Below are 16290 nucleotides of genomic sequence, written 5' to 3'. Positions count from 1 at the left end.
TTGCCCCAACAAGTAAGTGCTACTCTTGTCCATCAGTCCATATATCACATGTCATAAGAATGTCTAATGGAGGCAGGCTTATTGCCCAGAGATGCATCTCATGATGGTGGTTCAGTGAAAAAGTCTTGGATCTTGTTTTAAAAGAATGTGGTCTATTTCATGGGCCTTGTTTTAAAAGAGTGTGGTGTATGCCTTGGACCTTGTTTTAAAAGAGTGTGGTGTATGCCTTGGACCTTGTTTTAAAAGAGTGTAGTGTATGCCTTGGACCTTGTTTTAAAAGTGTGTGGTCTTTTTCATGGGCCTTGTTTTAAAAGAGTGTGGTGTATGCCTTGGACCTTGTTTTAAAAGAGTGTGGTGTATGCCTTGGACCTTGTTTTAAAAGAGTGTTGTGTATGCCTTGTACCTTGTTTTAAAAGATTGTGGTGTATGCCTTGGACATTGTTTTAAAAGAGTGTGGTGTATGCCTTGAACCTTGTTTTTAAAGAGTGTGGCTAAAGTCTTGGACCTTGCTTTAAAAGAATATGGTTTATGTCATGGACCTTGTTGTACAAGAGTGTGGTTTATGTCATGGACCTTGTTGTACAAGAGTGTGGTTTATGTCTTGGACCATGTTGTACAAGAGTGTGGTTTATGTCTTGGACCATGTTGTACAAGAGTGTGGTTTATGTCATGGACCTTGTTGTACAAGAGTGTGGTTTATGTCTTGGACCTTGTTGTACAAGAGTGTAGTTTATGTCATGGACCTTGTTGTACAAGAGTGTGGTTTATGTCATGGACCATGTTGTACAAGAGTGTGGTTTATGCCTTGGATCATGTTGTACAAGAGTGTGGTTTATGTCTTGGACCATGTTGTACAAGAGTGTGGTTTATGTCTTGGACCTTGTTGTACAAGAGTGTGGTTTATGTCATGGACCATGTTGTACAAGAGTGTGGTTTATGTCATGGACCTTGTTGTACAAGAGTGTGGTTTATGTCATGGACCATGTTGTACAAGAGTGTGGTTTGTGTCATGGACCTTGTTGTACAAGAGTGTGGTTTATGTCTTGGACCATGTTGCAGAAGAGTGTGGTTTATGTCTCTGACCTTGTAAAAAAAATGTGATTTATATCAACAATTGGGGCTTGTATTTTAGATATTGTACCCATTTTTAATTTATTGTTGGTGTACTTGCTTTTTTGGGGATACCTAAACTTACTGCACACCATATAGCCAAGATTGTGATGATCATTAGACTCCATCCATCCATCCATCCGCATGCACGCACACACACACACACACACACACACATATACATACTTTGCATTATGTATCTTTCAAGCACTGCAGCGATTCATCATGTTGTCTTACCAGATTAAGAAGTTTTAGCTAACCTATCCAAATGCTATGTGAGTTTGTGGTATGGCCCTGCATCTGTTGTCTGTCTTTCCTTCAACACTTGGTAATGAATACCCCAGTATTTTCCTTTCTGATAGATTTCAAATAGACTTGGTATGCAAGTTCATATCATCATATTCTAGAGGTTTTATTTAGATCAGATTTTAATGAGATTTGGTATGTGTATATGTATTATTATCACAATGATGCAATATTGATTGCTAGGTGATGTTGAGCATTAGAAAATCCAAATAATTATGAGACACGATCCAGACTTTCTGATGATAACAACATGATATAATCTAGCAATCAAGATTAGATTACTGTGATAATGATATATCTGTTATATAATTATACATTTTCGGATAAATTAATAAAATCCCAAAACACGACTGAAGAAAAAAGAAATGAATGAAAATCCTTTTTATATGAGCATCATCTGAAGTCATTAAACTAACATTTATTTTACCGGTGGATATGTTCATGAACATCAGTTTTATGAACAAATTGTGTGTAAGAATAGTCACTTGTTTTTGCCACTGTCACTGTTAATAACACAGATTCCTGACACACTGGGGTAGCTGACCCATATATTGTGATTTACAGCTATTGTGCAGTTGTATGAGCTTGCATCAAGGAAGATTGAAGCAAACTAATAAATGGGCAAGTTCAATATGAGTCACTGCTGATAGCATTTTAACTGTTTTTCATAGGACATTGTAAATAGGCCCTGATGAGGACTTGACATGGGAATGACAGTATTATTTTGACAGTTATTTATGATTGGACAAGTTATTGGAACTTGATTATACAGATCTGTTGAAGAGAGTGCTACCCATTTACAGTGAAGTTAAAGTATACTTATTCATGCTTATTCACCTGTAAATAGGAAACCTCAAGGAAAAGGTAGACTTTTTTGGGTAGAAAATTGATATGTTCATAATAAAAGCTTGTATCATCAAAATTTTGGATGAGTTCGAGTAATAGTGACATTCACCAATAATAATGAGGTTATCTTACATCAGATTGGCTGAGCTTATGAACACGCTTATTCATTACCGGTATTTGTTGGATTCAACTGAAACTTTGATGTAATGTTACTATATGCCTGAAGTTCATATCCAGCTTGAGCAGATGGTTGCATAATTATAGTGTCACAAATATGCAAGAAACTATGTTCTGCGGAACCCATGTTATCAAGTTATTCTTTTTTAGTCACTTGAATTTCCCTCTTCTGGACTAGAAAATAGATCAAATATGAGCTAATTCGCACAGAAATTGATATAAAAGCCCTTATTTTACAGAACATATGATGATGATCCAGAGGAGGCTGTCAAACAGTGTCAGGTGTTACTAGAGGAGCCTGACCTTGACCTTTCAGTCCGCATTGGAGATGTGTATGGCTTAATGATTGAGCACTATGCTAGGAAGGAAAGATGGAAGGCTGTAAGAAGCTTATATCAACTTTTACCTTTTTTTTTAAATGTTATTAAAATGCATTTTATGGCATCTTCATTTTAGTTATACTGGTAGGTTTGTGTTTTGATAACAAAATTTTTGTCCCTTTAATCTTGAAAATTTCCCAATTTGAACTGTATTTCCTTGTGTATCAAAACATGCTGTTAGACTTGACTTGTACATGCCTAAAATATTATATGTGGCCGAAATCTGAAAAAATTACAGTAAAAATTTCAGCTTTTTAGCGCTGCTGGTCATAGATCAGTAGTTTATGAGATGGCCCGTTGTCTATTGTCTGTTTGTCCATTATCAAACGTTTACACACACTTTTATCCGATAGTCTAGATGGTCCTGAATGAAAATAATGGGGCTTTGGCTATCAGTTATGATCTAATAAAAATGTTGACCATCTAACTTTCAATATGGCAACCACACTCCTCCTAGGTGAATGATCATATCGACATGAAATTTTCACCAAAGACTGCTTATCTCCAGTTGATGTTAATGAAAATGGTGTGGGTCTGACATTTAATGTGGTAACCATCTTGAATATCTTGTTTTTGCTTTGCCTACAAAACAGAAAGTCATGTCCACATGGGGTTTTCACCAGAAATCATCTTATGATGTTTAGTTGGTCCTAAATGAAAAAGTATGGTCACCACAGCAGTCGGTTTGAAAATCTTTGTTGCTGAAGAATATCAATTTTAAAAAATGATCTTATCCAGGATTTCAGCACTATTTCTAAACAGGACTATTATCCCTTGTGTATTTTTCTATTCAAAGAATGCAACATGAACTACATTTATTAACGTTTACAAGTTAACAGGAGCCACGAGTGGTCTAAAGCGCTCTCCATTACGGACCACTGCCATCTCACCTCTGTCTGCGTGGGTTTGAGTCTAGGATTCGGCCAATATGGGTATGTGTGAAAGCTTGCCAGTAGCTTCTCATGGGTCAGTTGTTCTTTCCAGGGTTTTCCAGGGTTCTTCCTCCACCATTAATACTGGCTGCCATGCATAGCCTATCATGTGCTGAAAAATGGCATTAAACCCAACAACAACAACAACAACATTACAAGTTAACAGCCTAAAAGCCACTGTAGTGTTAAAATTTGCTAGTGATTGGGCTACAAATGTACAGAATTTCACTCCAAGTTTCATGTGTGAATTTTGGTGAGATTTGCAGACAAAAAATAATCACTGAAATGACAAGAAGTTTAATGAAAAAACATGAAAATACTATGCTGCACTTGTTTCTCATTGCTCCAAAAATAGTAGGAAGAAAGAACTTGTACCTTGATGTCAGTAACTGTTTCCACTGTTGTAACTTGAAATAACAAGGTAACACATTGTTGTTTTTGGGGCCCCGAGTGGCTGAGTAGTCTAAAGCACCCACCATTACAGATCACTGCCATCTCATCTCTGTCTGCATGGGTTCGAGTCTCGGGTTCAGCCAGTGTGGTTATGTGAGAAGGATTGCCAGTAGCTTCTCATGGGTTGGTGCTTCTTTCTTGGGCCTTTCCATGGTTTTTCCTCCAACATTGATACTGGCCTCCATGTAGAGCTTATCTCATGCTGAAAAATGGCATTAAACTCTACAACAACAGCATTGTTGTTTTAAGCTAATTCATTTCTCCTTTGAATACATTCCCCAATCGCATTACATCAAAAACATGAGCCTGTTACCAAAATTGTCTTTTCTAATTGCCAATAGACAAGGGTAGTAACTCTTACCCATACCTTGCCATGGCACTGTCAGGGTTGCTAATTTTTAGCTTCACTATTGTATTTATCACATTGTACAGTTCAGCCAGTGTGGTTATGTGAGAAGGATTGCCAGTAGCTTCTCATGGGTTGGTGCTTCTTTCTTGGGTTTTTCCATGGTTTTTCCTCCAACATTGATACTGGCCTCCATGTAGAGCATATCTCGTGCTGAAAAATGGCATTAAACCCTGCAACAACAGCATTGTTGTTTTAAGCTATTTCATTTCTCCTTTGAATACGTTCCCCAATCGCATTACATCAAGAACATGAGCCTGTTACCAAAATTGTCTTTTCTAATTGCCAATAGACAAGGGTAGTAACTCTTATCCATACCTTGCCATGGCACTGCCAGGGCTGCTAATTTTTAGCTTCACTATTGTATTTATCACATTGTACAGTTTATCCTCCAATAATCCAAGCCATTTTTATATTCTTATTGATCCATCATCCAATGTTCCTTTTGGATTTTTTTTTTGTGGATTAATCATTCTGCTGCAGGTTGTATAATTTTTTTTTTCTTTCTGCCAAGTTTGAGAGATTTTGTCACCTTTAGGGTCTTTGTCCTTTTAAGACCACATCACACCATGCTATCTTTGACCTCTGCTAGGTAGTTATGAGTTAGTGCGACTTTGACTTTTTAGTTTGCTCCATTTGTAATGGAGTAGGTTTTATTGGGTTATTAACATGCTACATTGCTAATTTATGCTTTTTTTCCCCCTTTCTTGTGTAGTTTCATTAGAATGGTCACCTAAATACTGGAAATGCATAAGTTCAAAGTATAGTCTATAAGATTTGAATGCAACACTTTTTCGATTCCTTAGTAACGGGGGAATATATTTGTATTAATGAGTTAATAACTTTGCTTTGCTTTCTCTTCTTGTGTCCTTTTAGCAGAATGTCAATTAAATGCTGTATTTGCAGATTCAGAGCGTGGAGGTCTACCATGACTCTTGTTTTGTTTAATACTAAGTGTAAACTTTCTTTGATGTGCAACAATTGTAATACATGGTCAGAGGAAGTCTTGGCTACCATATTAGCTAGTTAGTCACATACTGATTTGATAATCTATGCTTTGTTTTCTCTTCTTGTTTCATTTCTGGAGAAATCTGTTTTTAGGGATCAGTGCCATGCCAACATCGTCCCTCGGTGCGCCTCAATCCCTCAGCTTTCTGACTTTTTTATTTGGCTCATCGAGGAGAAACAGTTGTCCCCAACCTCTATCAAATACTACCAACCCATGATATTGGACACATTCCAGCATTATGACAGACATGATTTTGGGCATGATATCAGCCTATTGGATCTTTGTAGCCCTTTTTGGTCTCGATTGACCAAGATCCCTTTTTGTTTCCAAATGGAACCAATCCTTGGTTTTAACATGGCTTGATTTGAATCCATTCGAACCTGTAGCTCACACTTTACGAGAGTCATTATCATACAAGTCATGTTTCCTGATAGCTTTAGCTTCTGCATGCTGGGTGAGTAAGCTGCATGCCATATATGTCCACCCAGACTCTCTTCAGTTCAGATCAGATGGTTCAGTGGTTCTCTTGACACAACTAGTCTTTGTAACCCAAAATAGGTTACCATCTGTAACTCGCTTGCTCTTTTCGATAGACAGGTTGAGAATAGCAGCCATGCAAGATTCTGTTCGCACTCTCAAGCACTACTGGAACTGGACAGAGGCAAGTTGTGGTATACACAAATGCCTCTTCCTTTCGGTGTGAGCCCTAGCACAGGATATCACCCATCCATCAAGCCCTTGCTTTGTGGCTGATCAGAAGTGGGTTGTACGCTTAGCATACTCTGAGGTCTCACCAGATCAGAGTCGCCTCGAAGACTGCAGCTCAGAAGCTTTGAGCCATCTCTGTGAGCTTCACTTTTGAATGCATCATTTAGATCCGAAATATAATAGAAGCTGTTGACTGTCATGGAGAGTCAATCTTCTTGAACCTTCATCTTGGAGATTAGCATCACAGAGGCAGACCTTGTAGATCTTGTTGCAGTAGCACAGATGGCCACCGGACCAATCTTAATCGATCAACACAACCTGTTAGCTTTGCTGGATTCACCAGTAAAAAGTTTGTAAGTATGAAGATTTCCATCTTCGTCTTCTTTACGGTAGATAAGGGTCACAGAACAAGTTACCCAGGTTGTTTTGCTTATATAACTAGGGGAACAGGTCATTGTTCACAGGTGGAATCCAGCTATTCTTCCCTGGAATGATACCTAAGGTAGATTTTGGATGCTCAGCATCCCCTCATCCTGTTATTTATTCTCCTAACATAATGTGATTTGGGGAAAGTATTCAAAGGAGAAAGCACATTTTTAAGTAAATTGTTTCTCAGAGAATAATTACCCAATCACATTACTAAAAAACCCTCCCAACCACCCAGTAATGTGAGTATCCTAGTTAGTATCTCGGTCAGCTTAAAACTATACAACACCTGCAGTGCTAGTAGGAGGTAATGAGCAAGAGTTATTACTTTTGGTCAATTGGAAATTGGGAAAAGAAAAATTTTGTCTTTTAGGAGGGTAGGATTCATGAGGTTACAGGCTAATATCTGAATGTAATGTGATTGGGTAAGTATTCTCAGAGAAACATAATTTACCTAAAAATTTGCTTTTCTTTTAGTAATTTTATAAATCTAATTGAATATTTTTGTTTGTATATTATTTGACTTGTATGTTTAGTAGATAATTCTGTATAAAAAACAAAATTTTTGGACCCATCTCTACCCCCACAACTCCATAGTTTCCCACATCAGCCTTCTAGATGGGGAGAAAAGTCAAGTTGCACAATCATGGCATGGACCCTGTAAAGTGAATACATTCAAAACATACTTTTAAGAGTTAATTATAGATCAGAATGGTTCTGAAACAAATATATAGGATATACATGTCAGATGCTGTAATTACTTTTGCTAATGTCCATATAAATCTCCTGGCAGGCATACCAATGCATGGAGGACATGAAGACCAAGGTGTCGGCTGTCAATATTTCCTACTATGTCAATATGAAGACCATCGAGGCCATTCACCGAGCTCTGGACCTTCCACTCAGCAGGACCATAACGTCAGCCAAGATGAATGGTTTCCGTGGTGGCAGGGGTGATGCAGCACCACAGGAGGAAGAGGGAGAGGTTGTGGAGGAAGAGGTTGTGGACACAATGATGAATGGAGACGATGTATGATTGGAATATGAACTATTATGTTTTATGCATCAGATGTATATTTTATCGAGTAATCTATACTGAAAGGGACTATAGCATTGAATAATAAGGAGTAATAAAAGGCTTTACCAACCAAAGAAATCTCTACTGAAAGGAAATATAGAATTGGGTGTGATAAGACCTTACCAACCAAATTGTATGTAAATGCTAGTTGCCCAGCAGCTTTGAATTAGTGATGAAATCTTTTTGCTTTTATTAAATTGGATGAAAAAATTTTGATAAATTTGTGCTTTGAACACATCCGCTAATTTCCCCTTTTATTATGTCAAAATATTTAGAGGATTTAATATTTTGTAAAAGAAAAGTTTAGTGTATGAATGGCAGATAAGCTTGTATTGCATATAAGTTTGACCTATGAAGCCAAGGCTATCCCATGTGGGAATTCATACAGTTGCTGTGCATGATGTGCTATATGTTCAGACTTTTTTTTTTACTATAAGAATTTTTAATCAATTGTAGTTACCTATACAGAGAACTCTTTAAAAATTATTAATTCAAATATTTTTAAACAAGAAGAGAAAGCCTAGTTTTAAATTATGTTAAATGCAGTTTCTCCTTTGAATATAATTAATTTCAGACTGGGAAGGAGAAAGATAAGCACCAGAAAAAGAATAAATGTGGATGTTTTTAAATTTCTCATGAAAGGTCCCATCTTAAAATACTTATGGTTTTTGTTGAGCTCCTGTTGGTGTAAAGCAAAACATAGCAGTTATTTTTCTGCTAGTGTCATTAGTTTTGTTAAGGTTTTGGATACAGTTGTTTTTATATACCTGTATTTCCTAAAGCTCTGTGATAAGTTCTTATCATATGAGGAATGAATTGTTTTATGAAATTTAGACAATTAATTGTGTGACATTCAATCTCGCCATCTGCATTGGTACCAATATCACACAAAATTTGTATTTAGGTTTTGGATGATGTTTTTTAATTTGCTTTATTTCCTAAACCCTTTAATGAAAATTCTTTATGCTTGAGTTAAATCATGCTTTAGAGAATTAATTCTGCAACACACTCATTTGCCCCTTTGACATTTTCGCTAAGGCAAAAATTTTCTGATTTGTTCTGATCATTGGGCTCACAATGTCACTGTAAAGTTTTTTGTTTACCATCTATATATATATATATATATATATATATATATATATATATTCCATAATTATCCATCTTTTCACATAATTTATGCAGATATTTTTGGGGTTTTTTAAATATTATTTTAAAAATAACTTTGTCCTGTGACAAGCCAACCTCCACCTTTAAAACATTGTTTATGAGCCTTAACCACGGGCTTATGATGGGAAATACTGTAATTTCTATCCAAGGAGATAGGAATAACAGTAAATTGAATTTGTCCCTTTTTTCTCAGGAATTCAGAAAAATAGATCTTATCACTGATATACACAAATGTTTATAAGATTAAAGATCTTTATGTTTCTGGCCATTTTTTGAAAATAAATGGGAAAATTATTTCTTTATAAATGGTTGATCTTGAAAACAAGACTTTAATTCAAGGAAATGTCATCAGCATATGATACTTCAACTGTAACTGCAAGCCATGTATTTATTTATTACATCATCAGCATGAGGATAACAAGAAGGTCCATATCTGCAGGTGTTTCGTATGCTATAATCTTCACAACTCTGATGTTTAGTGTTCATATGTTCTAGATGTAAATAAACAGTCAAATGCAGAAATATTTTCTGCATGTAATTCTCAAATGTGTCTTATTAAAATGTATGGATCTTCACCGTGATGATAATGCAGGGCTGGAAATTATAATTGTTTTGGTCACTGATCCACAGGATAACCACATCATCCCATCTAAGCGTAACTAATTCATGCACTTTTGTAGTTCTCTGAATACTTAATGCAGAAAGTGTGCTGCATCACATCCTTTTCTGGGTCATATTTCAGCTGATCATATTCATTTTCCCAGAATCTTCTCTTGGTCATATCTACAGTTGTGCTTTTCTTGTGGTCTTCAAATTTCTGATGCTTTGGAGTTGCTGCACACCTTACAAGAACTATCTTTCCAGTTGTCACCTCACAATGCATTAGTTATTTATCAACAATGATTAAAAAATTAAACCTGTTATTTGATATGGTATAATTCAGCATTATTTGTTGATTGTAGCAGCGGGACCATGTCTGATTGGCAAGTTTTAGCACTACTACAGCAGTTTATGGCATTTGTTTGGAAATTAGTGCACTGGGTCAAGGGACCAGGCTAGTTTAGCATTCATGTTGACTATTTTGACTAACATCACCCTTATTTACCTAATGTGTCAAAGAATACATAAGCATTTCAGTGGTGGACCTACATTGTACCTCATAAGTGCTATGTCAGTTAGCAAAATAAAAAGATCAATTGATCTTGAAAGGGAGTACGATCCCCTGTGTTATTAATTAGATCTGAGACATGAGCACTCCCATACATTTTTACAGATCAAAATAGATTTTTTGAAGGCTCAGATTTTAGTGTTCTTTCAAGAGAATTTTTTATCTCTAATTTTGTTAATTATAGTCTGATTATAGCTCCCTTTTTCTTTGTAATTACCAACCCATTTCAATAATGGAAATCTTTATTGTGATAAAAAGTGCACAGAACTTAGTCAATTCATTCATTGATTTATAATTTCAAACCTGAATGTGTCCAGAGTGGCCCTAACATTGGCATTCTCTGCACATGTCATGCATAATGGACTTTCAGTAACTAACATAGCGCCATGTTATGTACACTATGGCCAAGTTGATATCCTCAGACAACATTGTAATATAGTTCATCATATTTGGTAACTGCCAGATAATTCTAAAATTACCATTACGTTGAGAGTTTAGAGTTATATTGCTTTGCACACATGTACATAGAAATTACACCGCTTGTTAAATCCATGTGAAAGGCAAATTTATTGTTGTCATTCTTATCCTTTGCTTGATTTGACATTGTAAATATTGGAAGTAGATGACTTAGTATTTTCCTTCTATGGACACAATGTGTAGTCATGCATACATATCTTCGCTGAAAATGAACTTGTCCAGCAACTGGAAATGACTGGTGAATGGGGTTGTCTTTTACACCAAAAACTTCCATTGGGAATGAAATGCACAGATGATAAAGGTGTTAGGGTCCAACCTGGGCATAATCAAGTTTGAAATTATAAATCAGTAAATGAACTGACAAAGTTTCTAGGCATCTTTTATCACATTTGTGCTTTTCGGTTTTTTTTAAATCAGTAGGTGGGTACATAGAAACGGGAGATATATTCAGACCATAGTGTTATTTTCAAGCCCTGCATTAAAAGCTTGGTGTTGCAGTTATGAACATGTTTATGGTAAGTACATTGGTAGTCAGGTACATATACATATTCATAATGCTTGGACACGTTACACTAGATGTGATATTTATAACACATGTACAAAATGAATCATAATTTGAATCATTCCAGTAGGAATCCATCAGTGGCTTTGCTTCTTTGCTGGTACATACCGTGAATCTCGTTTTTAAGCATGTGTAAATTAAATTACCATCTATATTTTTTTGAATATGCTTTAGTAGCTTAAAAGACAATTATGTTAATTTATATCAAGCAAAATGATGATTATAATTTTTTAGTGTAAATATACATGTATTCTGCTTGTGATATCTACTGACAGGTGCCTTTATTCGTGTTAGAGATTGCTTGGAGGACATAGGTACTTTATTGCAAAACTCTTACAGGATTCTTATAATAGTAAAAGTATGAAAATAAATTTTATTTTACTTGATGTTAAAAAAAAATAATTTCATTGCACAGGTTTTTAAAAATTAAATTTCAATCCCTAAAAATTGACTGCAAGTAGAGGTGTGTATACATGACTTGTATTACCATACAAAACTGTCAGATTTGATAAAACAGTAGGGGAAAGAACAAAATGTGCTTGAGGTGTGTATACATGACTTGTATTACAATACAAAACTGTCAGATTTGATAAAACAGTAGGGAAAATAACAAAATGTGCTAGAGGTTTGTCTATGTGACTTGTATTGCTGTTACATCATATCTTGTCTGATGCAAATTTTGTTTTGCTAAATAACTTTTGCACTGATGAGACTTTAAAATTAGATGACCTCTCTCTTGCTTGATTTTCAGCATTTACTTCTCAAACATTTGGCTTGAGTTATGGCCTCGGTTTAACATAGAACTTTGTTCGTGCATGTTGACCAAAGTTATGTATCATTTTTCTACATGTTGTATGTTATATTTAGCAGAAGAAGTACCTGGATTTGTGATGGTCAGTTACCACTGTTCCATATCAAACATTTGTCTTTTGAACCTTGAATTAATATTTGCAAATGCTGGTATACTGTAATTTTATGTGATTGCATCATAATGATTTGGCATTGTAGGCATGATTTTGGCATAGTAGGCATGGTTTTGCATATGTCTAGTATTTATTAATTGTTTCTAAGAATGAATTCCCTAGTTATATACTTAACTAAAGCTGACAGACATTCCAAAACAATCAGGAAATAAAAAGAATTAAAAGTTTGTTTACATGCTTGTTTTTTTTAAAAAAAATTTTCTTCTGTGAAACCTTTTTGTTTTTAAATGCTGTGAAGTTGCTTTTCAATTTGACATTGATACAATTCAATTATATATCTTACAAGGATTTTATTGTCCTCAGACTTGATCAGAGTATAATGAAAGTTTTTCAAAGCCTTAAGTCTGACGTGTTCTTTTAAAGGCAGTTGCTTTTTGGTTGCAAAAGTAATGTTTCTCTTGTTTTATATTGTTTAATGGTAAAGTAGTTGAAACACTTTTTTCATCTATTAACTATTGCTACCTAAGGCAGGATGTGGCAGTGATATCAGTTGTCATCTGTAGTGTTTACCCTCTGTAAGTTATCCCTCAGAAAAGTAATAAAAATGAATTTGTATTAATTTTATGTCAGTGTTACTAATGAATGTGTTCACTCGGACTCTTATAAACACCAATCTTCAGCTTATGTTCTCATCAGCCTCTGCAGTCCATTTATAATATATGAAATTCAAAATTTTTATTCTTTCTCTTGTCCTCTATTTTTCTGTACAAGTATACCTTAATGTAATTTTCTACATTTATCTCATCAGTTTATCTTAAATGTAGGCTCTAATTTATTAGATTTTGGTTTTGTTTTGCGACTGTTAGGCTAAGAGATTGTACGCTTTTCCTTATTAATCTGTTTGCATGTTTTTGCATACATTTCTGACACAGAACTGACTAGATAGTAATTGATATGTTATAACATCTAAATTGCCATGAAAACAACATTCTTGTGCTTTTCTTAAATTTGTGTACTCGTGAATCAGATAAACTGATACATGTAGATTTTTAGAAATAGGTTGATTAATTAGTTTATCCTTACACATGCTCATCTGATTTGTATCTCATCATTATACCGTCCAATTGTTTATTTCATGCACAAGTTTGAATATGTGATTAAAATACTTAAAGTGTATACAGTATTCTCTTGGATTTTTATGCCTCACCACAGATATGATTGGAACATTGTTACCCTTGTCCAGTGATGGTTCATGCTTAGGTCAGTTTTCAGGCACGTCTTGGCCAAATACATTGCCTCATCACATTAAAATTAGGAAATTACTATTATCTTCCAAATCCAGCTGCCCTTGGAAGACAAAAAAATGTTTTTCCAATGATATATAATATAGATAAGGGAAAGTAACTCTGACATTATTTCCTCTTGTTCCCACTAGGTGGCCACCTATATCCCTGATGTAACCAGTTTAAACATTCACTTGCAACTGTGAACAGTGGCTTAAATAAATGAATTGCAGTTTATTTTAATTTTGACCATGCAGCATTTTTTTTTCCAGTAGTAAAGTAAGTCAGAAGGTTTATATACATAGTGTATACAACATTTGCATTTTCCTGGTGAAGTTATTAGTATTTTTGCACTTTTTACTGGTCATTAAAGTCCGTATCATTCAGTAACATTGAAGCTTTCACAAATGTATTGCTCTGTTAAATTTTGGTTTATTTAATGTTTCTTTGGGTGTCTCAGAAATGCAAGTTCACCCATTCAAAAAATGTGTATTTTCACAACTGGTATACTATGTAATAACCAGGATAGCCACCACACAGCAGTTTCAGCAACCATCTTGTCCACTTCAGGATAGATTTGCTTCTGTTTTCCTTATTTTCCACACATCTTTAGTATGACTGAGTGTTAAGTAACTTGTGAATTGCAAGGAATTGCCATGTATTCATGTTACTGCCAAAGACTGATTTCTTCAAACATTTGTGTAGTGATAGTCCCAAGATTATTCCTTAGAAATTTATGGCAGATTGCGTAACTTAAAATGTAATCATATTTCTCACACCGACATGCCTGGCAGATGTTCTTTTCTCGATGTTGTTTCCAAACAGTGCTTAAATAAGACTAGTCCTGAAAATGCCAATTTTGTGTGTAATTGATTTAAAACGATAGCACACAACCCCATCTCTTCCACTGGGATATCCTTCACGTAAACCTAGAAGTTATTTGATTCCAATAGTCTACTTATGGTCATTGGTTTAAGTTAGTGATGGTTGGAATGAATTAATTTTATCTATTGTGTGGGACTTGCACTGAAATCTTATGCACAAAGATCTTAAATATGATATCCACGCTCTCAAAGTCAAGCGTTACCTTCACTCCATAAGTATTGTCAGAAATCAAGATGAAAACCATCTTTAGTCAGCTCAGATGGAAAGAACTTGAAATAAAAATAAATTTCCAGATTTACCAATATTAAATGAAGAACACATTTTGCTATCCCTGGTAGCAAAAATAATTAAAATAAGAGGACTTAATTTTCTCATTTTAGGCCCCAAAAGTTTAAAACCGTCACACATAAAATCAACATTTAAATCTTCTATTAGAAGAGATAAGCTCTCGCCACCATTGTGCACAAAATCATCATTGAAATCTTCTATTAGAAACAAACATAACAGCAAGAAGTCTCTTGTGGGGCCACCAGACCATGACCATGATACTGCATCTTTGGAAGATGTTAAGTATTTCAACAAGAAACAACTTAATCACTTAGTGGTTTAAATATAAAATAAAAGTTCATCTTAAGGAATAAGAAATTTCAAAGACAGGAAGCTTTAATCTACAGAATAACCCTGAAAGTACTTGTATATTCCCTTTCAAATAGAAAATGATGCAGATGATTTGGTCAAAAGACTTGAGTACAAGGAGGTGGAACAGTTGATGCCAATTGTGTTAGGAAAGTTGTTGCAATGGGGGCTAGACAAAGATTTCCTCAACTTTTGTCATTAGGTGGTTACTAAAATACTTTACAGAACATTGTGTTTCTGCTTTGGATTGAATTTGTGCATTGATGCAAGTCAGATAGTACCTGTGCTATGTGGTATATAAAAAACACCGACATTTTGGAAGATGGGCTGGAGGTTATTTGGGGGGAGGGAGTTTGTGAGATTGATGAGTGGGTTCAAGAACATTACCCAGTTGCAGATCAAGCAGATAGAGATCTTTTTAAGAGAGGAATAGTGCAGTACAAAGTATATGTTATCTCTGCAATTTTTCTTCTGATGGAACTGACACACCCACCGGGGATTTTTAAAGACATCATGCAGACCTTATAGTCATTATTACAAAGTACATCAGCATTTTTGTCCTATGACAGCAAGAAAATAAAATGGTGCCTGTCTGTGAAAAGCAGGTATGTTAACCTAGGTTTTGACAATGGGCCATCTCGATCGGACAAGGTAAACATGCTTTCGAAACCATTAGCTGCGTGTATAATGGACTTTGAAAACTGTCATACTAATGTAAGTGACCTAGAAATGGCTTCAGTTTTAAAATAGAAGATATTAGTGGTACTTGTGGAAGGCATATTTTTACTTGCTGTTAACGACACATCCCACAATACTTGTGATGTTCCAGGGATGAAAGTTGAAATATGTGTGTAAGGACTCCAAACTGTTAGGCGAATTTAGATCTTTGTAATATACAGTCACTTCAAAGGAAGAAACACCTCTATGCCTTGTAATAAAAGACGTTTCGGACCTTCTCAATAGTATTCGTGCCTGAAGGGTACGAGATAAGGCGGGAACCACCTTTATAAATATATTAACTCAATTTTATCTCGTAAAATGTGTGTGGAGGAGTTTATATATATATATATATATATATATACAATAAAGTATTTTATATTACTCAGATGTACTCAAATAAATCTGAAAATCTCGAATCTGAATATGTGCATATTTTTACACCAGTTTTTAGTGTCAGTAACAGACATTGGTCATAGGGTAGCAGTTTATTCACAACAGTTACGTAGTGTTTTTTCAACCATATGTCAATCGGCCACACTTGAGAACAAATCCTAGAACGGTGGAGAAAATATTACTCATAACCTGTGAAAGTGTATTACGAATTAAAGCGAGACGACTCTTTAAATGGATCAGGGAAC

The 16290-nt window shown here is 35.1% G+C and overlaps 1 protein-coding gene across 1 annotated transcript in view; it reads left to right on the top strand.

Moving 5' to 3' along the window:
• Positions 1–13304, top strand: part of LOC149803740 (intraflagellar transport protein 140 homolog) — a 107471-nt gene extending 94167 nt beyond the window's left edge. The window contains exons 30-31 of the mRNA XM_089953498.1: positions 2679–2820; positions 7547–13304. Of these exons, the coding sequence (XP_089809624.1) occupies positions 2679–2820; positions 7547–7789 (385 nt within the window). The 3' untranslated portion in view covers positions 7790–13304. The remainder of the gene's footprint in view (positions 1–2678; positions 2821–7546) is intronic.
• Positions 13305–16290: the final 2986 nt, after the last annotated feature.

Source organism: Sinohyriopsis cumingii, chromosome 3 (assembly GCF_028554795.1).
Source record: "Sinohyriopsis cumingii isolate HCF-2022 chromosome 3, ASM2855479v2, whole genome shotgun sequence".
Lineage (NCBI taxonomy): Eukaryota > Metazoa > Mollusca > Bivalvia > Unionida > Unionidae > Sinohyriopsis > Sinohyriopsis cumingii.
Note: the sequence above shows the minus strand (reverse complement) of the source record. Positions and strands in the feature narration are given on the sequence as shown.